This window comes from Coregonus lavaretus (genome assembly GCF_964263955.1).
Source record: "Coregonus lavaretus genome assembly, chromosome: 2".
Taxonomy (NCBI): Eukaryota; Metazoa; Chordata; class Actinopteri; order Salmoniformes; family Salmonidae; genus Coregonus; species Coregonus lavaretus.
The window spans coordinates 12,680,648-12,704,608 of record NC_139989.1 but is presented as its reverse complement, the minus strand read 5'-3'; the positions used below and the strand labels follow the sequence as shown (position 1 = coordinate 12,704,608).

General features: G+C 40.5%; 3 protein-coding genes across 15 annotated transcripts in view; 1 reads left to right on the top strand and 2 right to left on the bottom strand.

Annotated features, from left to right (window-relative positions):
• Positions 1 to 1,610: 1,610 nt before the first annotated feature.
• LOC311148648 (protein adenylyltransferase SelO-like) lies at positions 1,611 to 15,000 on the bottom strand. 2 transcript variants are annotated; one of them, XM_084185635.1, is made up of 19 exons: positions 14,480 to 15,000; positions 14,253 to 14,371; positions 13,969 to 14,097; positions 13,790 to 13,854; positions 13,614 to 13,670; positions 13,202 to 13,300; positions 11,863 to 11,930; positions 11,183 to 11,270; positions 10,865 to 10,934; positions 8,002 to 8,074; positions 7,655 to 7,738; positions 6,756 to 6,885; positions 6,506 to 6,550; positions 6,331 to 6,412; positions 6,095 to 6,187; positions 3,857 to 3,936; positions 3,112 to 3,155; positions 2,821 to 2,900; positions 1,611 to 2,580 (listed from the first exon to the last, which is right to left on the bottom strand). In XM_084185635.1, exons 1-19 carry the CDS (start codon positions 14,703 to 14,705, stop codon positions 2,458 to 2,460), a joined length of 1,755 nt encoding a protein of 584 aa, XP_084041761.1. In that variant the 5' UTR covers positions 14,706 to 15,000; the 3' UTR covers positions 1,611 to 2,457. The 2 variants fall into 2 exon arrangements, with proteins under 2 accessions (XP_084041761.1, XP_084041760.1); XM_084185634.1 differs by having other exon boundaries at positions 1,863 to 2,580; positions 14,253 to 14,368; positions 14,480 to 14,804.
• Positions 15,001 to 15,055: 55 nt separating this feature from the next.
• On the top strand, positions 15,056 to 21,767 carry LOC311147553 (all trans-polyprenyl-diphosphate synthase PDSS1-like; the record flags this gene model as incomplete). Of its 5 annotated transcripts, XR_014614806.1 has the most annotated exons (12): positions 15,082 to 15,234; positions 16,343 to 16,398; positions 16,505 to 16,640; positions 16,793 to 16,923; positions 17,346 to 17,487; positions 17,739 to 17,850; positions 18,160 to 18,269; positions 18,369 to 18,449; positions 18,593 to 18,706; positions 18,916 to 18,996; positions 19,252 to 19,454; positions 20,317 to 21,767. XR_014614806.1 is itself a non-coding variant. In XM_084184301.1 (11 exons), 11 exons carry the CDS (start codon positions 15,082 to 15,084, stop codon positions 19,390 to 19,392), a joined length of 1,257 nt encoding a protein of 418 aa, XP_084040427.1. In that variant the 3' UTR covers positions 19,393 to 20,283. The 5 variants fall into 5 exon arrangements, 4 of the variants coding, with proteins under 4 accessions (XP_084040427.1, XP_084040428.1, XP_084040430.1 ...); XM_084184301.1 differs by lacking the exon at positions 20,317 to 21,767 and having other exon boundaries at positions 15,056 to 15,234; positions 19,252 to 20,283; XM_084184302.1 differs by lacking the exon at positions 20,317 to 21,767 and having other exon boundaries at positions 16,508 to 16,640; positions 19,252 to 20,283.
• An 897-nt stretch (positions 21,768 to 22,664) lies between these two features.
• Positions 22,665 to 23,961, bottom strand: part of abi1a (abl-interactor 1a) — an 89,561-nt gene continuing 88,264 nt past the window's right edge. For all 8 annotated transcript variants that reach the window (XM_084184249.1, XM_084184243.1, XM_084184250.1 and 5 more), the window contains one exon: positions 22,665 to 23,775. In XM_084184249.1, the coding sequence (XP_084040375.1) occupies positions 23,600 to 23,775 (176 nt within the window). In that variant the 3' untranslated portion in view covers positions 22,665 to 23,599. The remainder of the gene's footprint in view (positions 23,776 to 23,961) is intronic.

Here is a 23,961-nt window from a genome sequence, read left to right as displayed (position 1 = left end):
TGTCCTTTAGTAGTGGTTTCTTTGCAGTAATTCGACCATGAAGGCCTGATTCACGCAGTCTCCTCTGAACAGTTGTCTAAACTCAAGCAGTTATTTGGGCTGCAATTTGAGGTTGGTAACTCTGGGTCTTCCTTTCCTGTGGCGGTCCTCATGAGAGCCAGTTTCATCATAGCGCTTGATGGTTTTTGCGACTGCACTTGAAGAAACGTTCAAAGTTCTTGAAATAAAATATTGATTGACTGTCATTTCTCTTTCCTTATTTGAGCTGTTCTTTCCATAACCATATTTGGTAAAAGACCAAGTCCATATTATCTTCTGTATACCACCCCTACCTTGTCACAACACAACTGATTGGCTCAAACGCATTAAGAAGGAAAATTCTGCAAATTAACTTAAGGCACACCTGTTAATTGAAATGCATTCCAGGTGACTACCTCATGAAGCTGGTTGAGAAAATGCCAAGTGTGCAAAGCTGTCAACAAGGGAAAGGGTGGCTACTTTTGAAGAATCTAAAATATATTTTGATTAACACTTTTTTAGTTACTACATGATTCCATGTGTTATTTCATAGTTTTGATGTCTTCACTATTATTCTACAATGTAGAAAATAGTTTAAAAAAAATAAAGAAAAACAATGGAATGAGTAGGTGTCAACTTTTGACCGGTACTGTATGTATGTATATATATATATATATATATATATGTACACACACACACACACACACACACACATGACCTTTGCCTCTGATTTGCTGAGGGGAACCTATAATCTTCCCAGAAATAACTTTTTCAGATACCTACAGATTACTGTTAGAAAACATCTTCCTACATTTGAAAATGCTACACCTTCCATGTTTGATGGACGCATCAAAATATGTCCCACCACAGGCAAAAATATATTGTCTGACTTTTCAATCTGTTGGCACACCCTAAACAGACGCCATTAAGGCAAAATGGGAGGAAGAACTAGCCACTGACATTTCTGTTACAGACTGGGATGGCCACACCTGCTCAATTAACTTCAAACCTTGTCTTATACAATTCAAGATCTTACACAGATTACACTATTACAAAACTAAGCTGCATAGGATATTTCCTGATACCGGGATGCTGACCTTCTAGGCAGAGTTGCAAAGAAAAAGCCATATCTCAGACTGCCCATCTTAATCTTTTATTTTTATTGGCCAGTCTGAGATATGGCTTTTTCTTTGCAACTCTGCCTAGAAGGTCAGCATCCCAGAGTCGCCTCTTCACTGTTGACGTTGAGACTGGTGTTTTGCGGGTACTATTTAATGAAGCTGCCAGTTGAGGACCTGTGAAGCGCCTGTTTCTAAAACTAGACACATGTATTTGTCCTCTTGCTCAGTTGTGCACCGGGGCCTCCCACTGCTCTTTCTATTCTGGTTAGAGCCAGTTTGCGCTGTTCTGTGAAGGGAGTAGAACACAGCATTGTACGAGATCTTCAGTTTCTTGGCAATTTCCCACATGGAATAGCCTTCATTTCTCAGAACAAGAATAGACTGATGAGTTATTTGTTTCTGGCCATTTTGAGCCTGTAATCGAACCCACAATTGCTGATGCTCCAGATACTCAACTAGTCTCAAGAAGGCCAGTTTTATTGCTTCTTTAATCAGCACAACAGTTTTCAGCTGTGCTAACATAATTGCAAAAGGGTTGTCTAATGATCAATTAGCCTTTTTAAATTATAAACTTGGATTAGCAAACACAATGTGCCATTGGAACACAGGACTGATGGTTGCTGATAATGGGCCTCTGTACGCCTATGTAGATAATCCATTAAAAATCTGCCGTTTCCAGCTACAATAGCAATTTACAACATTAACAATGTCTACACTGTATTTCTGATCAATTTGATATTTTAATGGACAAAAACATTGCTTTTCTTTCGAAAAACAAGGAAATTTCAAAGTGACCCCAAACTTTTGAACGGGTGTGTAGAAACATGCCATTTTCATACATGTAGACTGGTATGGTGCTGGATGAATGAGGTTGAAAAGTGGGAGCATTTCCTCTAGGCTAGAGTATTACTGTTTGAATGTGTCTTGGAGGTGAGGGAGAATGTTGTTTTCTAAAACATGAAAGGGTAATGTTGCTCAGCATGATTCTGTATTATAAATTCAATTTCATTACATGATATGAGTGTTTCCAAAATTGCATCTGTGCCCTTTCCTTGAATTACATGAGGTCAGCAATCAGGGTTCTGGTCATCCAACAGTTGCGTGAATGTTTTTTGTGCAAAGTACTGAACTAAATGTATAGTTCCAGAATAATTCCACCACTATAGCTAGGAAGATAATTGTGAAAAGTCAAACATCAGATGCTTTACAATGCAGAAACTGGTTATCCCAAATGAGGTGTTCAAGAGAAATGTTTTGCAGTGAACACATTCTGAATACACTGCAAATATGAGTCCTGTCATTGAGGCAGAGGCGTCACTCAGGAGGAACAGCTGACCTTTAACCCCTGGGCCCACCATGGGGGTTGTGCTGCATACCCCGCCTCCTCTGCTACGTCCTGTGTGAGGTAGGGTTGTACCAGTGTCTGCTGCAGCAGCTTCACCTAGTGATCAGAGTACGTAGTAAGTAAAGATTGAGTTGGGTAATTTTGTGTGAATTAATGGAAAAGGTCACCATCTTATGGTTGAATTAAATATGGCAGATACTGTTTTAGTCCAGTGCAAAATAGTGGCAGAATCAAGTACTACAAATGTTTTGACTGTTTGTATCTTCCTGAAATAGCTTTCATGATCTTAATTACGTACAATACAACCTGTATTTCAATGTAGTTCAAACGATTTACCTCAGAGAAATCATTCCCCTCAGCCTTCCGTACTGCAGACTCTGCCATCCAGTTCCGCAGCACGTATCTGGGATTGATCCCTGTGGAAAGTTTGATAATCTCAGATGTAAATGGTTTATTTGTTCTACCAAGCAAGAAAATTAATCAATAACAAACAGTATTATTTGCAAAGGTCCCATTTCTTCATTGCCCTTATTCAGTAGGAGGGGACTGCATCATCATAATAATCAGTCAGAGGACTGGAGCTTGCTATCAGGTCAATCTGTCAGCGTTACCATGGTGATTGCTTACTTTTCATCCTGTGTTGACGATCCTCATCAGAATCACCTCCCTGCCTGAGCCATTAAAAACAAAGAATCAATCATCTAACAAAAGGCCATGAATCTGTGAGACTAATGTTAATCGAGCCAGTTAAATGATAGGGCAAACATTTTATTTCTGCTTAAAGAGACATACCCAAACTTAATTACTTTTCATGAATGGCCATAAACAACAACTGATAATATTGCATAGTTTTAGAAGGGTCTGGAAATCTTGTTTCTGGTAAAAAGGTATAAATTGCTGAGGTGTACTCACTTTAGAGGATCCAAGCTCAATTACATAGTATAAATATTATGAAAATATGAAAAATCATAACAATTCTTCCAATTCAACAAAAGTGGGGCAATGGGGCTAGAAATGACAAATGCTTTCTAAATATAGTAACAATCAAACTACTTACTATAAGATTTCACATTTCTTAACTAAAATAAATATGATCATACTTAGTGACGGCACAATATTGGCACTATTTTAAGACATGGGACCCTACGATGTTCACAGAGCGCTTTGTAAACCAAAATGTCAGTCGGAACTGGTGCAGAACTGCTCAAAGACCCCAAATAGGGGACTTAACATAACCCCCACACAAAAAGGGAAAGAAAATATGGAATACAGTTGAGTAATGAGTCATCAGAATATTTGAGAGAAACTAACTGGGGTCATAAAAAGCATATTAACCAAATGTTTGATAACAGTGCATTCCTACTGTACATACCTTTTTAGTCTATGCAGGTACATGCTGACCCACTCTGGGTACAGCTTATGGGAAGCCAGGTTCTGCAGGGCCCACATCACCTAACAGGGACGAAAGAGGAGAGGAAGAGAGGACTTTAGTACTTTAAGGGGCAATCTGCGATTCGAAAAACAACGCATCTTCAAGAATCAATGGCTACAGTGGGGAAAAAAAGTATTTAGTCAGCCACCAATTGTGCAAGTTCTCCCACTTAAAAAGATGAGAGGCCTGTAATTTTCATCATAGGTACACGTCAACTATGACAGACAAAATGAGAAAGAAAAATCCAGAAAATCACATTGTAGGATTTTTAATGAATTTATTTGCAAATTATGGTGGAAAATAAGTATTTGGTCAATAACAAAAGTTTCTCAATACTTTGTTATATACCCTTTGTTGGCAATGACACAGGTCAAACGTTTTCTGTAAGTCTTCACAAGGTTTTCACACACTGTTGCTGGTATTTTGGCCCATTCCTCCATGCAGATCTCCTCTAGAGCAGTGATGTTTTGGGGCTGTCGCTGGGCAACACAGACTTTCAACTCCCTCCAAAGATTTTCTATGGGGTTGAGATCTGGAGACTGGCTAGGCCACTCCAGGACCTTGAAATGCTTCTTACGAAGCCACTCCTTCGTTGCCCGGGCGGTGTGTTTGGGATCATTGTCACGCTGAAAGACCCAGCCACGTTTCATCTTCAATGCCCTTGCTGATGGAAGGAGGTTTTCACTCAAAATCTCACGATACATGGCCCCATTCATTCTTTCCTTTACACGGATCAGTCGTCCTGGTCCCTTTGCAGAGAAACAGCCCCAAAGCATGATGTTTCCACCCCCATGCTTCACAGTAGGTATGGTGTTCTTTGGATGCAAATCAGCATTCTTTGTCCTCAAACACGACGAGTTGAGTTTTTACCAAAAAGTTATATTTTGGTTTCATCTGACCATATGACATTCTCCCAATCCTCTTCTGGATCATCTAAATGCACTCTAGCAAACTTCAGACGGGCCTGGACATGTACTGGCTTAAGCAGGGGGACACGTCTGGCACTGCAGGATTTGAGTCCCTGGCGGCGTAGTGTGTTACTGATGGTAGGCTTTGTTACTTTGGTCCCGGCTCTCTGCAGGTCATTCACTAGGTCCCCCTGTGTGGTTCTGGGATTTTTGCTCACCGTTCTTGTGATCATTTTGACCCCACGGGGTGAGATCTTGCGTGGAGCCCCAGATCGAGGGAGATTATCAGTGGTCTTGTATGTCTTCCATTTCCTAATAATTGCTCCCACAGTTGATTTCTTCAAACCAAGCTGCTTACCTATTGCAGATTCAGTCTTCCCAGCCTGGTGCAGGTCTACAATTTTGTTTCTGGTGTCCTTTGGCAGCTCTTTGGTCTTGGCCATAGTGGAGTTTGGAGTGTGACTGTTTGAGGTTGTGTACAGGTGTCTTTTATACTGATAACAAGTTCAAACAGGTGCCATTAATACAGGTAACGAATGGAGGACAGAGGAGCCTCTTAAAGAGGTCGCAGTTGCCAGGTCGCAGTTGTAAATGAGAACCTGTTCTCAACTGGCTTACCTGGTTAAATAAAGGTGAAATAAAAAAAAAATAAAATAAATAAAAATTAAAGAAGAAGTTACAGGTCTGTGAGAGCCAGAAATCTTGCTTGTTTGTAGGTGACCAAATACTTATTTTCCACCATAATTTGCAAATAAATTCATTAAAAATCTATATATCTATATATATACAGTGGGGGAAAAAAGTATTTAGTCAGCCACCAATTGTGCAAGTTCTCCCACTTAAAAAGATGAGAGAGGCCTGTAATTTTCATCATAGGTACACGTCAACTATGACAGACAAATTGAGAAAAAAAATCCAGAAAATCACATTGTAGGATTTTTAATGAATTTATTTGCAAATTATGGTGGAAAATAAGTATTTGGTCACCTACAAACAAGCAAGATTTCTGGCTCTCACAGACCTGTAACTTCTTCTTTAAGAGGCTCCTCTGTCCTCCACTCGTTACCTGTATTACAGGCCTCTCTCATCTTTTTAAGTGGGACAACTTGCACAATTGGTGGCTGACTAAATACATTTTTTTCCCACTGTAATTCATTTAAAAGACCAAAAATTTATGTAGCAATTGCAGATTGCCCCTATAATGTACAGTTAATCAGCAGTATTTTGTCTTGTGATTGTTTGTACAGGGTTAATAAGCAATGTGTATGACCTGTAAGTTGGACATGTTGTGAAGTTGCTGCATTGAGGCTTCACTCAGCTGTCTGAAGGTCATGGTGAAGTCTGCACCTGTGTCCTCCATTAGCTGAGGAGACACAGGAGGGAGAGAAAGACAGCCAATCAAATTCACTGGACAGGGACAATATACCAACATCAGGTCAAAGGTCACTCACAGGGTCAGAGATGGAGAGAGACACACACAGAATCTTAGAGAAATGAACCACTTGCCTTGAGCAGAAATGCAATGAGATATTCATCCTCCTCCTCCTCGCCAAGTAAATCTAACTTAGCCTTAAACAGCTTGTGAAATCTGGAATGATAAAGTTGAACATAATATTTGGAGGAAAAAGGGAACTTACAGACACATTCAAATGCACACACAAGAGAGAGGGAGATAAATTACCTCATCTGGTATATATGTGGGTACCCTTTCAGTACTTGCCCAGCCCTTCAAAAAAATAGTTTTTAACAGTTACAATGTACATTCCCCAACATCCTCTGACAAACAAATGTAATGGGAATGATGTACTTACCAGAGCTATATGGACATTTCTGATGTGCAAACCGATATTACATTTCAGAATTTGTTAAAAATAGGTTACGGTTAGGGTTATGCTCGTCAGAACAGTTCGTATAACCCTTCCCGTACTTACCCTTGCCTCTGTTCTAGGGTCAGCACTGGAGTTAGGGCTTCTAGAAGTTTCTCCAGGTTGAACAGACCAACATTGGCCTGAGCCCCGATACTGTACCTCCTCTCCCCATCAGATGTGTTGGGGACAAAATCTGTACCGATCAAGGGAAAAGATCAGTTTCCTTCTTCAACACTAGTGATTCAAAATTCAAAAAAGCACTTGTACATCTGAGTTCTCATTGTAGGTGTGAGGGGGAAATGCGATAACTTCAAAGAAAAGAGAAACCTGCACACTGCTCTTATCACTTATTTGATTAAAGCTTACATTATATGTGATACCTAAGCTTTAAAGGGATACTTCAGGATTTTTATCCACTTCCCCAGAGCCAGATGAAGTCATGGATACCATTTTTATGTCTCTGCATTCAGTATGAAGGAAGTTAGATTTAGTTTCGCGAGCCAATACTAACTAGCGTTAGCACAATTACTGGAAGTCTATGATATCTACTAGCATGCTAGCAGTTACCATAGACATCCAGTCATTGCGCTAACACTAGTTAGCAACTTCCTTCAAACTGCACGTAGACATAAAAATGGTGTCCACGAGTACATCTGACTTTGGTTAAGTAGATAAAGGGCTTCATGCCCAAATCCTGAAGTATCCCATTAAAGTTTACGTATCACACGTATCACGTAAGCTTTAATAAAATAAGTGATACGAGGGTTTCTCTTCACTTCTTCAAAATTGTAAAAACAAATCGGCTACCAACAGATATTTTTTTTATTAAAGATACAACATAGGAAAAACAATTAGAAACCTGTAGGTACAAAATGACAGAAACGGTAGGCCAATATGAATAATATTAGATATCAATACGTCCTGAAAGGGCTGTATATGCATGAGCGAGATACTGTACATACTTGGGTTGTAGGCTTCCATAAAGCCAAACGGTCCGTAGTCAATGGTGATAGACAAGAGGCTGAAGTTGTCAGTGTTGCATACTCCTGTTAGGGCAATGAAATACTATATAAACACAGTTAACCACCATGCAGTATAAACAGAATGGAATTATGTGCATACTGCATGTTAGAATAGTGCCAATTCACGGATTCGTATTTCTCATAAATCACTATGAAGAGTGTATTTTGATGTATAAACTGCTACTATAATCGTAATTGTGACTGATAACTCCAATATCAAATTGCATTGGATTCAAGTGCATTATTTTGCTGAAGTGCAGTAATTTGTCATACTGAGTACTACTCACCATGTGCAAAGCCAATAGACATCCACTGGGCAATGAGGTGAGCGGTCTCATTCACAACCCTGGAGTAAAATATCTGAGACAACACACAGCAAAAATCAGCATGTACAAAAATATACAGATTAAGAACACCTGTTCAGTATAAAATATTTCATGTTTGAGCATTATATACTGAGATCATTGTACCGGTAAGTAGTAGTTTAGTAGTGTATTTAAGCCTAAATGTAAATTAGCAACAATGCCCAAAGGCAAATTAGACCATTGTAGGACATGGTGATGGAGAGAAGTTCAGAAATAATGAGAGACACTTTATTATTTGAGTATTCAGGTAATTCGTTTCCAATGCCCAGCGTGATAGGGTCACATCAGTCCTAGAGTGAGCTACAGTGAGGGAAAAAAGTATTTGATCCCCTGCTGATTTTGTATGTTTTCCCACTGACAAAGACATGATCAGTCTATAATTTTAATGGTAGGTTTATTTGAACAGTGAGAGACAGAATAACAACAAAAAAATCCAGAAAAACGCATGTCAAACATTTTTATAAATTGATTTGCATTTTAATGAGGGAAATAAGTATTTGACCCCTCTGCAAAATATGACTTAGTACTTGGTGGCAAAACCCTTGTTGGCAATCACAGAGGTCAGACGTTTCTTGTAGTTGGCCACCAGGTTTGCACACATCTCAGGAGGGATTTTGTCCCACTCCTCTTTGCAGATCTTCTCTAAGTCATTAAGGTTTCGAGCCTGACGTTTGGCAACTCGAACCTTTAGCTCCCTCCACAGATTTTCTATGGGATTAAGATCTGGAGACTGGCTAAGCCACTCCAGGACCTTAATATGCTTCTTCTTGAGCCACTCCTTTGTTGCCTTGGCCGTGTGTTTTGGGTCATTGTCATGCTGGAATACCTATCCACGACCCATTTTCAATGCCCTGGCTGAGGGAAAGAGGTTCTCACCCAAGATTTGACGGTACATGGCGCCGTCCATCGTCCCTTTGATGCGGTGAAGTTGTCTTGTCCCCTTTGCAGAGAAACGCCCCCAAAGCATAATGTTTCCACCTCCATGTTTGACGGTGGGGATGGTGTTCTTGGGGTCACAGGCAGCATTCCTCCTCCTTCAAACACAGCGAGTTGAGTTGATGACAAAGAGCTCCATTTTGGTCTCATCTGACCACAACACTTTCACCCAGTTCTGCTCTGAATCATTCAGATGTTCATTGGCAAACTTCAGACGGCCCTGTATATGTGCTTTCTTGAGCAGGGGGACCTTGCGGGCGCTGCAGGATTTCAGTCCTTCACGGCGTAGTGTGTTACCAATTGTTTTCTTGGTGACTATGGTCCCAGTTGCCTTGAGATCATTGACAAGATCTTCCCGTGTAGTTCTGGGTTGATTCCTCACCGTTCTCATGATCATTGCAACTCCACAAGGTGAGATCTTGCATGGAGCCCCAGGCCAAGGGAGATTGACTGTTGTCACCTTCTCACCAAGCTGCTTGGCGATGGTCTTGTAGCCCATTCCAGCCTTGTGTAGGTCTAAAATCTTGTCCCTGACATCCTTGGAGAGCTCTTTGGTCTTGGCCATGGTGGAGAGTTTGGAATCTGATTGATTGATTGCTTCTGTGGACAGGTGTCTTTTATACAGGTAACAAACTGAGATTAGGAGTACTCCCTTTAAGAGTGTGCTCCTAATCTCAGCACGTTACCTGTATAAAAGACACCTGGGAGCCAGAAATCTTTCTGATTAGAGAGGTGGTCTAATACTTATTTCCCTCTTTAAAATGCAAATCAATTTATAACATTTTTGACATTAGTTCTTCTGGATTTTTTTGTTGTTATTCTGTCTCTCACTGTTCAAATAACCCTACCATTAAAATTATAGACTGATCATTTCTTTGTCAGTGGGCAAACGTACAAAATCAGCAGGGGATCAAATACTTTTTTCCCTCACTGTATCTGTCTTTGCAGGTATTTTCAACAGAGCATTAGTGTAACTATACTGAACAAAAACATAAACGCAACATGTAAAGTGTTGGTCCCATGTTTCATGAGCTGAAATAAATTATCTCCGAAATTTTCCATACGCACAAAAAGCTTATTTAGCTCAAATTTGGTGCACAAATTTGTTTACATCCCTGTTAGTGAGAATGTTTCCTTTGCCAAGATAATCCATCCACCTGAGGTGTGGCATATCAAGAAGCTGATTAAACAGCATGATCATTACACAGGTGCACCTTGTGCTGGGGATAATAAAAGCCCACTCTAAAATGTGCAGTTTTGTCACACAACACAACCCCACAGATGTCTCAAGTTTTGAGGGAGTGTGCAACAACCAGAGTTGTTGCCAGATAATGTTCATTTCTCTACCATAAGCCGCCTCCAACGTTGTTTTAGAGAATTTGTCAGTACGTCCAACCGGCCTCACAACCGCAGACCACGTGTAACCATGCCAGCCCAGGACCTCCACATCTGGCTTCTTCACCTGCGGGATCGTCTGTGACCAGCTACCCAGACAGTCTGTAATAAAGCCCTTTTGTGGGGGAAAACTCATTCTGATTGGTTTGGCCTGGCTCTCCAGTGGGTGGGCCTAGCTCCCAAGTGGGTGGGCCTATGCCCTCCCAGGCCCACCCATGGCTGTGCCCCTGCCCAGTCGTGAAATCCATAGATTAGAGCCTAATGAATTAATTTTAATTGACTGATTTCCTTATATGAACTGTAACTCAGTAAAATCCCTGAAATTGTTGCATGTTGCGTTTATATTTTTGTTCAGTATAATAATGAGGCAAAGTTTTCCCTGATGATTATAAAATAGGCCTACTGAAAATGTAGAAAAAACACAAACATTGAAACTAGATTTATCATCACTCACCAAATATTTGTCTGGATCATTTGAATCAATGGAAGGAAAATGCTCCTGTATCACAAAGTCCAACAATTTCCTGAAAATGAAAACATTTCATGTCCAGAGTTAGAAAGGTTCCCTATTCACGCCAGCTGTCATACATTTCATGATGATACATTTATGATATGTGTATGTTGATACAGTATGTTGATTCTTTGTTTCTGTATTATTCTGTATGTTATTATGTATGTTATTATGTATTCACACCTGTCTGTGCCCCTCGTGAGGAAAGAAATAAGTCAAATAAACAGTTGGTCACAAAAAACAAGATTAGTGTATGCTAACCTTAAAAGATCAAGCTCTTCAGCTTTAGCCAGAATCTCCAATGATCCAATCCGGAACCATGACGTGGCCAGCCGCAGAACAACCGCTCCTGGGGAGAGAGCATCCAAAGATTATGTCAGGAAGGGAAAATATTCATTTACATTTTAGTCATTTAGCAGACGCTCTTATCCAGTGCGACTAATAGTTGGTGCATTCAACTTAAGATAGCTAGGTGAGACAACCACATATCTCAGTCATAGTAGCACATTTTCCCCCAATAAAGATGCTATCAGCAAAGTCTGTGCTAGTAAGAAAAGAAAAGTGTGAGTGTTAGTGCAAGAAAGGCAAGTTAGTGCAAGATATGGCTTGGCACACGTTTTTGCCATATGTATGACCTGAAGTATCATTAAAAAAAAAGTTAAATATACCTGGGTCCAGCTAAGATAACAAGAAACCAGTCAACAAATAACATACTGTATTAAAAATATATATACAGTATATTTAATACTTTTAGGTCACACATTACTTACATGCTTCAGAAGATTAAAAATTATCTTCTAAATAACATATTTAACCTAAAGAAATCTATGTGGAAAGTACAATTATGCCAATGTGTGCTGTATGCACGAGTCTGCACACTGAGTAGCAAAAGGGGAGGCTGCCCCTAAGAGAATAAGGACACAACTAATCTTGGCCCTTACCTCTCTCCTTCTTTACTTCCCCATTGTAGAACTGGTCCCTCCACACTGCCTCTTCACTTACAATAAGGCTTGGAGATATAGGCAACACATTTTACAACAAAGAATACACAGAAAAACGTCATAGCAACCAACACTACATCCATCCTCTTCCAAGTTTACAATGATCCCACACTCAAAGCTTAACCCAAAACATGCTTGACCCCTAGCTGTCACCAAAAGGATGATACCCAATTGAGCAGCTGTCAACACGTCCAGTCTGGTAGTTCATCTCAATCATGTTGAAACAGCTGATGGCTGGAACAGAAGGGGTTTCCCAGTGATCTGAATGATAACATTAAAGGTCCTCGGGTAGACCTAGGTTGAGTTCCTGCCCAACTACATTGCTGACGCATGCAAGACCTTATAATGCTTCAATAGGTATTTAACATATCAGCTAACCACATCATATGATATAGCCACCTGCTGCCCAACTGCACAGTCAATGACGTGGCACGTAACCATTGGTTGATACAATGCAACGCCTGCGCATCTAGTCGGACAGGAACTCGACCAGAGGAGGCTGGTGGGAGGAGCTATAGGAGGACGGGTTCATTGGAATGGCTGGAATCTAACCAATGGAATGGTACCAAACACATCAAACACATGGAAACAACATGTTTGACTCCGTTCCATTGATTCCATTCCAGCATTACAATGAGCCTGCCCTCCTATAAGCTCCTCCCACCAGCCACCTCTGAACTCAACCCCACTGTTGTATCTGTTCTGTGTGTTGATGTTAGCAATATAGGCCATCTGCACTCACCTCTCACTGTTTATCCAATGGATTAGCCCTAGACTCTGATTCAACATTAATATTAAAACTTTATTTTTTGCTGAGAAGATCATAGACTACATTGTTGAGAATAGGCAGCAATCTAAAACAATGAAATATACATTTAATTGTGAAGAATGAAGGGGTCATTTTGGAGTCTCGTGTTTTTATCTTCTGAGATTTTTGGATGGAGTGAGATTTATTTTGATAGAGAAAGGGAGCTAAAACCATAGAGATATGTACTCATCATGGATATAATCAGTTTTAGCATGGACGTTGCCATCATCCACCATTTTAATGTAGTCAAGTAGACAACTGGGTGGGGATTCCTATGGGTTGTAGCCTCAATGGCGCTGCCCATGCTGTCACAGATGCTATAATGGCACTGATATAAAGATGTCCTCTATCTATCTCTATGGCTAAAACTCTGTTTGAGTTGTATATCAAAGTGCTTTATTGTATCGAACAATTGTATTGTAGTGTAGTGTTTGACAGACAGCAGTCAAAGCAGCTCATTTGCCGGGTTACCTGGCAGCTCTGCTGGTAGGAACACCCAGGAAGTGCATGGCCTCACTGCAGAGGAACTCTCTGACTGAGGAGCGGACCACAGCACGGCCATCTCCTGACCTGTAGTACAACAGACAACCTTTCTCAGAAGGTTTTCTTGGGCCCAATCCCAAATCGACCCCTAGACCATACGCCCTATGCACTTGGGGAGATCTGAGAGGATTTAATGGGCCTAAGCAATATGGTAAAACTTCCTCCTAACCTATCAGAGGGCATGCTGGAACTATTACCAAATTGCTTACACTTACATCCTCTCAGATCTCCACAAGTGTATAGGACATAGGGTGTAGGGGTCTATTTGGGATTGGGCCTCATTGTTAGAAATGTTGCACCTGTTGTCATGGTCTGTAAAATATAAAAGTGTAGAATTGACCTTGAATATGGAGTCTTTCCAGAGCCTTTGAGCTGGAGTTCCCATCTTTCACCCTTTCTGTGGCAAAACACACACAAGATAACTCATTTGTACCCTGCTGGCAAAGCAGGTTGAAATGCTGTCATTACAACCTCAACCTTCTGTGTAGTCATGTATCCATTCCCAATTCTACTGACCTGCTAGTATATTCACCAAGGAGATGTGCTCGTCCATCTCCTAACTGACCTGCCCAGTACCCAAACTAAAAGAGTAAAGAAAACATCACAAGTATTTAGTCATAAACAAGTAGGCTCTTCAAGGGTCAATATGGTATTAGGAGGGACTAATTCATAATGGCATAGAGATGGTACAATACCTGGTGACCCCCATATCTGTGTGTCAGAGGGCTGGATCCAGGAAAAAGTCTACCACCACTGAAGTACTGTAGGAAATTCTCTGACTGGGACACAGCAACATCTAGATCCAACATTCCCTCAATTACCTCCTGGAAAAACAAAGCTACATTAGAATATGTAGTTGCTTCCTTCTATTAAGCTGCTATGACAGTGTTATAACACTGTTATGTTAGGTTAATTCACATCCATTGTAAACCACATTTCTTGACAATATCTAGTCCCTGGAAGTCATATGCAAAATGACCTTAGAAACAGCCACAAGTCTCAGAGGGCCTTTGAGTGGGGTTGGGTCAGACTCTGAAAAAATGCAGTTCTTCACAGAGCGAACAAAGATGCCATCCACTTGATCAAGGGGGAAGGCTTCTGCAAGAAAAGTCAAACAAAGTTATTTACAAATCTGTTTGATCATGCATACTGTCAAAACTTTGCTGGGTATTTGGTTGACAAATAATGCAATTCTGAGGGATTTACCTATTAGCTTTTTACATGACAGTTTGAAGTGGTCAAAATCGTGCAAGTGTTTCTCCACACTCTTGTTGAAGTTGAAAGCATGAATGTAGTGTTGTCTGTCTGACACAGTGTCATCATGACTTTGACAGCTTTCAATAGTATCACAATAGTCCATACATGCAGACATGATGATTAGGTTTGCCAAACCTAAGAGAACATAGCTTGAGGCACTGTAAATAACCATCATTGCAACTCAAATGTACCTAGTTAGCAAACCTGACAGCTGATTGCTGGCTACAAAACCACCATTAGTTAGTTAACTCTCTGAATTGATGAGATCCACACTGCATGATCCATATGACATAAGAGACTATCAAGTTTCTCAACTATCTCGTGCATTCCTCTTTTTGTGGCACCTAACCATCACAGAAGACATTAACTTTACAGTGAGACAGTGGTATACTCTCTACTAAAGCACTTTACAATACAACAAAAGAGGAATTGTTTTTTGCTGCAGAATACTTCCTGATTTTTAAAACGTCATGACGTCAACCAACGTAATTTGCGTTCTTCCGCTTCCGGCGTCACGTTGTATAATATTTTCCAGGGATGTGTGGTGGAACATGGCGATACCGTGGAGGCTCTGTTGGAGGTGGACTACAGGCGCTACGAGTACACGTGTACTAGAAACCATATGCGGTTTTAATGGAAGGTCTGCTACGTTTGCTGCCTCGTCTCTCCGAGGAACGGGGGCCGTCGCTTGCTCGGGATATGAGGTAGATATCGTGCGCGCGTGTCAGTGCCAATATTTCGCCGGGCGGGCGTGCTGTCAACCCGAGGAAGGTCAACCGGTATTTAACATGGAATCTGCAAGCTGATCTTATCTTATTGAATGAGCTATAGCTTGCCTGGTGTAGCTATATTGGGATTTAGTCCAGTTTATTCCAGTTGTAGTAGCGAACAAAAAACATCTATATTTTATGAAGGACATTGGTTTTGTGGGTATAGTTACAACAAAGATTGTTGCTATTTGACAAGATGGTTTGGAGTTCTAGCTAGCCATACCATACATCTTGCTGGTTTGTTCTGCAGTCTCAGTTTAGCTAAAGGTCAAGACAATTCATGTCATTGCAGGGCTACACTGTACTAAGCCTTGCACTTGATTTATCTCACTGACTTAACCCTTTTAGTTCAGAAGGGACACTAGGTTATAGGGTTGGGCAGATATATGATTACATTTAATAATATGATATTTGACATTGACGATATGTCGTGATGTGCAATACCATACTCTATTCCCCTCAAACTAAGCAAGTGCCACTTCGTTTTTTCATTGTTCCCCTCTAATCAGGGACTGATTTAGACCTGGAACACCAGGTGGGTGGAATTAATTATCAGGTAGAACAGAGAACCAGCAGGCTCCGGACCTTGTAGGGTAAGAGTTGAATACCCCTGCTCTATTTGAACTTTACAAATCAAAACTGTGCAGTTTGATCAGTTAGGCTGTATCAAATATGTTTATTCAATTTTTTTTGCATATTTACGATATTATAAAGTCTGGAATCATCTAGTCATTAACGGCACAAAACGATTATATAGGATATCGCAATATTTGGAGTAACTTATCATAGAAGAGGTCTCCCCAAATATCTCCCAACCCTACCATGTTATTACTAGACAGAACTGTCAGTGGGTAGCCTACATTGCTTGGTCAAGTGTATGTGGTTCATAGCCTAGAATAACCTCAACTAGGCTACCTCATAACATTATGTCCTTCAGTAACCTGAGTAAAAGTTGTCAAATGCTCGCCTGACTAAAGGTTTGGCTACATGTGCTCAAGTTGTTGTGCTCAGGTTATTCATTTGTGACATTGATTTCTTTCAGGGGATGTCTTCCAGGCCTGTACACACAACCTCAAAAGGCAACTATATTCTGACAAGGTGAGTCTGAGATTGAAATATCATATGCAGTAATTTATATAGATAGAGAGATATGATATATGGATGCAGTAATTGTTATATTTATGTGTGCATATTTATTTTCCAGTAGGCACAAATCAAGGTTGCTTTACCCCACACCAAAGCCTTGCTGCTGCAAAAGGATACACAGTGATGCCAAGTTGAAGGACCCGTTCACACTAGCCCAAAAAGACTTGAATCATTTGTATGATGATATTAAAAAGGTAAGTCATGTGACTTTGTCGTCATGTAGCATGGCTACAGTGTCATGCGCGTCTTACTTTGTCTCATATAGCTTATATGCACAGTTCAGACTACTGTTACTGATATTAAAGTTACTTAACCCCAATAAAGGTGTCTTTTCTGTTCTTCACAGGAGCTTTTTGTGTCCAAATCAGAGCTGAAGTCCTTATGTGACTACTACTTTGACGGGAGGGGCAAGGCCTTCCGACCCATGATAGTGGTGCTGATGGCCCGGGCCTGCAATATTCACAGCAACAGAGATGGGTAAGATACTATCCTGGGTATAGTGCAGTGAACTCGGTAGGTAGTATGTGAACTAGGTACATACATACTTGGTAGTAATGTATGTAGCCTTATGGTGTACAAGAGGCAGACTTGGGTGAGAAACTATGCTAATTAAATGCATCTATCTAGCACACACACCAGGAACAACTTGTCACAAGTGACTGGGGAGAATACACATTTTAGAAAGGTAAGATAGGCTGTACCCTTTGATTGCTGTTTATGACTTCATTGCCGGAGATGGCTGTAGGCTATTACAGTCTAAATGAATCATGCACATGCTATTCCATTGCAATAACCATTTCATAAAATGATTCATTCAGGCTGCCCATATCAGTGATTGTCGATTGAACCAATATGTGTGAGCAAGGTCTGACTATGTAGTTCTCTGTCTGTCTGTGTAGAGATCTGCTCCCAGGCCAGCGGTCCATAGCTATGATCTCTGAAATGATCCACACTGCCAGCCTGGTCCACGATGATGTCATCGACGGCTCGGACAAGCGGAGGGGGAAGACTACCATCAATGAAGTGTGGGGGGAGCGAAAGGTGACCCGAGTCCTCCGAACTAGGGTTGTCTGTTAGCAGTAGCCAGTCATGTTGTCATATACACGCTACTCAACAACAATATATGCAGTTCATGTTATTGAGGAAAATTGTCATATGAAATGACCCCAGTTATCTTGAAAAGGTGCCAGACTAACACCTTTCTGTAATGTATCTTATGACAAACTAATACACCCTTACTAGTTGTAAGATCATATGGTTTTGTTAATCATGTGTTCTATATACTCTCCCAGGCCATTTTAGCTGGAGACTTCATCCTCTCGGCAGCCTCCATGGCTCTGGCCCGTATCGGCAACAACACGGTGGTGTCAGTGCTGTCTCAGGTCATAGAGGATCTGGTGCGAGGTAAGGACCCATGCAACAGTAAGTTGCGCAATATCATTGTTGCATTGCACAAGAAATGCAGTCCGTTACAGTTTAAACAGTTGATTTTTATCTGTTACCTTGGCTGTTTCAGTTACTGTACACTTTAACAGAACTACACTTTGAGTTTTCAGTTTGCTTATCACCATTACCTGCCCTTTTACAGTCAAGATTGTTGTAATGCAACGCTTCTGATTCTGTAAGGGGAAATGAGGAATCAACGTTCAAGATTACCAAAGCGTATAGGAAATGCTATCTCTGTTCACACTAATATATTTGTTGATGTTCCAGGGGAATTCATGCAGCTGGGCTCCAAGGAAAACGAGAATGAGAGATTTAAGCACTACCTCGAGAAGAACTTCAAGAAGACTGCCAGTCTTATTGCGAACAGTTGTAAAGCAGTATGTACGTTCTATCTCGACAACAATAACAGACTTCCAGGAAGTCTTAGGGCAGAACTGAAAAGGTCTGTGTTGACTGGTTGTCATTTTCCATTCAAGGTGTCTATTCTGGTGAACTCGGATCCAGAGGTACATGAAATAGCCTTTCAGTACGGCAGGAACGTAGGCATTGCCTTTCAGGTACATTTCAAAAATTTGCTTTTGCCTCTTGAATGGGTGTCGTATAATATTCTTATTTATTTTATATTTATTTTATAAATGAATTTAAGAATGAAATGTGTAAGTTTTTGAAGTTGACTTAATGTTAATTCTGTGTGTCCTAGCTGGTGGATGATGTGCTGGACTTCACAGCATGTGCCAGCCAGCTAGGAAAGCCTTCGGCTACAGACCTTAAGCTGGGCCTGGCCACCGGACCAGTCCTGTTTGCCTGTCAACAGGTGTGTTATTGTGCACATCTTCCATTTATTGAAGGAAAAAGTTGAACAGTCAACATTTAGCTTCCCATATGGGAAATTAATAACTCTTCTGGTTACTGTCCAACATTGCTATTTCTAGATTGAATCACAGTGACTGATTAGTCTATATATGTATATAATATGCCTAATTGCGTAGTCTGTGACAGTGTATTTTACCGTTTCCTCTTTAGTTTCCTGAGCTGCATGCTATGATCATGAGGAGGTTCAGCACCAGTGGAGACGTGGATCGGGCCTGGCAGTATGTCCTGGAGGTAAGGCTGTTGATGAAGATGGACGGACACATTTCTACCTTTGTGAGAATTGCGTGTATAAAAACACAATCTAAAAATACTATTGGTCTTATGATTATGTAGCCTGCCTTTGCATTGTTTGCTCTTTGGTGTTTTAGGCTGGGTGTCTGTAAAGCACTTTGTGACAACTGCTGTAAAAATGTAAAAAGGGCTTGTAAAAAGGGCTTTATAAAATAAGTTTATAAAATACACCCGCCTGGTTTCTCCTTCCCTCAGAGTGATGGTGTGGATCAGACCAACTACCTGGCCCAGCGCTACTGCCAGGAGGCCATCCGGCAGATCAGCCTGCTTAGGCCCTCCCCGGAACGGGACGCCCTCATCAGGCTCACCGAGATGGTCCTCACCCGCGACAAGTGAGCCCCCACCCCCAAGCTTCACTTCAGGCAGCTACCTGTCCTGTGGAAGGGCCTCCATGGAAGGTTAGATGCCGGGATGAGGAGGGGGAAGATGGTTAATGTTACATCTGTGATATTCCCAGTGGGTCCTGATGGAGCACTGTTTATGCAGGTTTTTGTACATAACTAAGTTAAAGGTGGAACTAAACGGTGCATATACAGGTTCTTCAGGACTGACTTCTGAGATGCACTGCTTCACATTACCCATGGCTTCTTTCTCCCCTCTGGAAAACCCTTAGGGGCTCACAGAACAGAGTGATATGTTATTGACACCAGTGGTTTTCAATGCCAGTTCTGTAGGACCCCTTTCTCTACAGGTTTCTGAACCAACCCCCACCTATTCTTCAATTGAACTTCAACAAAGCGTTCAAATAGCACATCAATGAGGATTGAACACAGAACTGTTTGCACAGGGACCCTCCAGGATCATTGTTGAAAATCGCTGATTTACATGATTTTCACTGTATACAGTACTGTAAATGCAGCCACCGCCCTACCTCCAACTGGCAGACTGTATTGTCATCAAAGGCAGTTATTACACGCAAGGCTTGGGCTGGAATGGACCCTGCAGAATCATTGTAATTCCATGATGAGTCAAGATGGAGTATCATTATGTGTGTGTGAATCTGTATTAAGACGTTGCTCGAAGATCAGTCCGCACCGTAACGGCCAAATGTCAAATGTTTGTCATGGTGACTCGTATCAATTGGAGAATGTTATATTGTAGGTACTTCCTGTCACAAGTGCTTAAAGGTCCCGACCAGTCATTCTGATTCCCATGTAACGTAGCCTTTTGAGTGACTAAAACATCACCCATAATATTTTTACCTGATAAAATATTTTTCTTAAACTTTAAGCATTGTTTTCTCTCATTTCAAACTACCAGGAAGTCTGAAAAGACCGACTCATTGGGTGGGGAGCTAGTAGGCTGTGTGGGCGGGGAGCTCACCTTGACTGCCGGTTCTTGGAAAACGCCAATATCAAGCAACATGGACACAGTGTTACAGCAAACTTGCTGATACACTAAGCAACTCAAACAACATTGAAATTGCATGCAACATCCAATCCTATCATACATCAAATCATGGTTTCACAAATTATTTGTTTATCCTGTTTGGTTATTGTAACAGCATCAATATAGACAATGTTGGCTATATAATTTAGCAGGCTAGCCCAAATGGAATTGTCAGCACTGTTTATCACGCTAGCTAGCTGGTTCACCTTGGACAATTTCAGTTGAAACCTTAGTGAGGTCTGGATATTTATTTTTTATGTATATACACTGTGTACAAAACATTAGGAACACCTTCCTAATATTGAGTTGCACCCCCTTTTGCCCTCAGAACAGCCTCAATTTGTGGACTCAACAAGGTGTCAAGAGTTCCACAGGGATGCTGGCCCATGTTGACTCCAATGCTTCCCACAGTGGTGTCAAGTTGACTGGATGTCCTTTGGGTGGTGGACCATTCTCGATACACACGGGAAACTGTTGTGAAAAACCCAGCAGCGTTGCAGTTCTTGACACACAAGTCTTTTGTCTTGACCATTCACCCTCTGAATGGCACACATACACAATCCTTGACTCAAGACTTAAAAATCCTTCTTTATCTTGTCTCCTCCCCTTCATCTACACTGATTTGAAGTGGATTTAACAGGTGACATCAATAAGGGATCATAGCTTTCACCTGGTCAGTTTGTCATGGAAAGAGCAGGTGGTCATAATGTTTTGTACTGTGAGAATGTTCATATCAATGATGTCAAGAAGTTATTGGAATTTTTCATTTGGCATGTGTTTTGATGTAATGACATGACCACTGTGTCTGAGTTTTGGGCAACCCATCCCCTGCTTTTGTTCCATGCTTGCTAAAGACATAACTAGCCAGTTACTAGCTAACACCAGACACTTAAATAGGGGAAACCTCTAATTATATTTTGTGACACGTTGCAGCCACATTTTGGCACCAGTAGACTAGCTATGTAAACCATGCCTTCTGTGATGGTGGTTACAAGGCGGTACCAATTTAAATTAGGTAAGAGAATAAGATGTTATCATTGGTGTATTCAAATTAGGCTTTTTGTGATGTCACGAAAAGCCCTTAATAATCCTGCCACCTGAATCCAATTGTTTGACATGGGGAAGAGGATCAGTAACTTCATGATCAAACTTTATCAATGTAGAAGCAACATTCATTTTTCATACTTTAGTAGGCCTACTTTGATCTGGTTTCATCCAAATTTCATGAAAAACAATGATTTTGACTGTTCGGGACCTTTAACAACCAAGGCCTTAACATCCACAATGACTGTACTCAAATTAAAAGTTATTTTTTAAGTCAAGCCTCTATCTTTGTTTTCATTCCCAATTACCACGCCACTAGGTTGTACGTAGGAGAATGGTTTATTATAAAAGACTGTACATACATTTTTCAATGAACATATATATACAAACTAAGGGCAGAGATACAAGCTTTGATATTTCTACCCATTGAGCTGGAACACTTGTATATGTTGAATATAACAAAGCAAACAGACAAAGTGTCAAGGCATTAGCTGCTATATCCTGAAATGGTCAACTGTGACAAGCGCAGTTACTTCCATGTTGTTTCAAGTCTGGACAGGAAAGACAATCATATAGGAAGAAACTGTTGAAGTCTACGATTTTGCAGTTTAACCTTAAACTGATAAACACCTACCTGAATTTATGAAGCAATCGATAGTCAAATGTCATTCCTAAGGGATAATTACAACTATAAATGAGTATGGACAAAGTGGGTAGGGTCAATTTGGAACAATAAAATAAAAACAACTTGGCATCAAGATATCCAGACCTGAGTTATGAAACCAAACCATAACAGGTTAAAAATTACGATTCTGAAACTATTTTGACTTTTGATCATTGTTGCCATGTGAAGACTGAGGAGGTATCCGAGTTGTCATATTGGTCTCCATTATTACAGAATAGTAAAATGGCAGTGTTTTATGAATATCACGACAAAACAGTTTGGAAACTGAGCCCACGAACACTATGAATTACAATCTTAACCCATGAATAATAGTTTACATTAGATACTTATGCCTACAGATATTTCATTTTGTTCAGATTAGTAAAACATTACTGTGACATTTCTTAAAATGGATATTGAACTCAGTGATGGAAGAAATCATGTAAATGTAATATCAAATGTTTAAATACAAATTAGAGCATTTAGAAAATAAGACCATCACATCAACAAGTCCAAAAATGCCTTTTATATCTAGATAATTAAATCCAAAAAAATGTAAATATTACAACAAAATGATGGAAGCATAATGGCATTAAACGTAGAGGTTATACATTTTTAATTTAGCATGCTTTTACGTCCAGACTTAATTTCAGGAATGACTGAAATAAAACATACAAGTAAAATGTTTTGTTATTCATAAAAAGCTATTTAAGTTTGAATTCAACATCCAAAATGGATCAGCCTTGTGATTGTGAGAACCTTGATTATAGAAAATAAAACAATCTTCTGTTGGACATTTGCATGTGTGGTATGTAGCCTGCTTGAGATACTGTGATTAACAACTGCATTTACACTACAGACACCCAACAGGCTGCAGCTTACTCACATTATATACAATTAACAGTAGTAACACTTCCACTAAAAGGTGTACACACAAGATCACCATAATGCCTACATATGCATTACATGACATCTGACAGACATTTTCTCCATATAGCATAATACTCTTGATACACTCAAAGAAATTAAGATAAGCGCATGAAACATGTATAGGTCAATAGATGTAGACAAACACTAATGAATAGTTGGGTCAGATGTTATGTTGCGCATATGTAGACAGGAAGAACAGAGAATAATCAAACTTGAAATGTCCTTCAGCTAGTGTTACCCTGGTCTTTGAAAACATCTTTACACCACAGCCCTTGTGAGCACGTCAGCAGCCTTATCCTATTCATTCTCTGTATACTTTATAATGTCCCCCAACCCACCCATAACACCTAAGTAAATAGATATTTGTATTTATTTATTTGCAATCAGTATAAGGGAACGAACATTCCGTCATATCCAAAATCACTTCTCTAAGCTTTGTATGGTCAGATTTCTGTTTTAATTGGTCTCTGTGGTAGCCTAGGTATGACTGAATCAATACGCTGTAGTAGGGTGCCTTCAGTCGGCATAGTGCATGATGGACTCTACGTAGTTGCCAGGGAACAGGCCTGTGACTCCGCTGCTTAGGCCCTCGAACCAGCCATCATCGTTCTTCTTGATTATGTAAATGATGGCTCCCTCCATGAAGCTCAGCTCATCGTCTTTATCCGCCGTGTAGTCGTAGATGGCAACCACTGAGGAGGAAAGAGGGGAAAACATCAGTGAGGGGAAATCTCGATTGCATTCCCTTAATTCCTCACGTCCTCTCTCCTTCTCAAAACCCATTGGATGAGGTGGTCAGAGGTCCCGCCCCTCTGACGTTCTCATCCAATGGGTTTTGAGAACAAGGTGAGGAATCAATAATAATAATAATAATAATA

Coding starts and splice junctions, on each gene's coding strand:
- LOC311148648 (XM_084185635.1), bottom strand. CDS start 14,705: ATGATGGTTATTTACAGTGCCTCAAGCTATGTTCTCTTAGGTTTGGCA. Junction 7,739..8,001: donor GTCTATTGGCTTTGCACATG/GTGAGTAGTACT, acceptor TTGCCCTAACAG/GAGTATGCAACACTGACAAC. Junction 6,551..6,755: donor ACCCTAGAACAGAGGCAAGG/GTAAGTACGGGA, acceptor ATTTTTTTGAAG/GGCTGGGCAAGTACTGAAAG.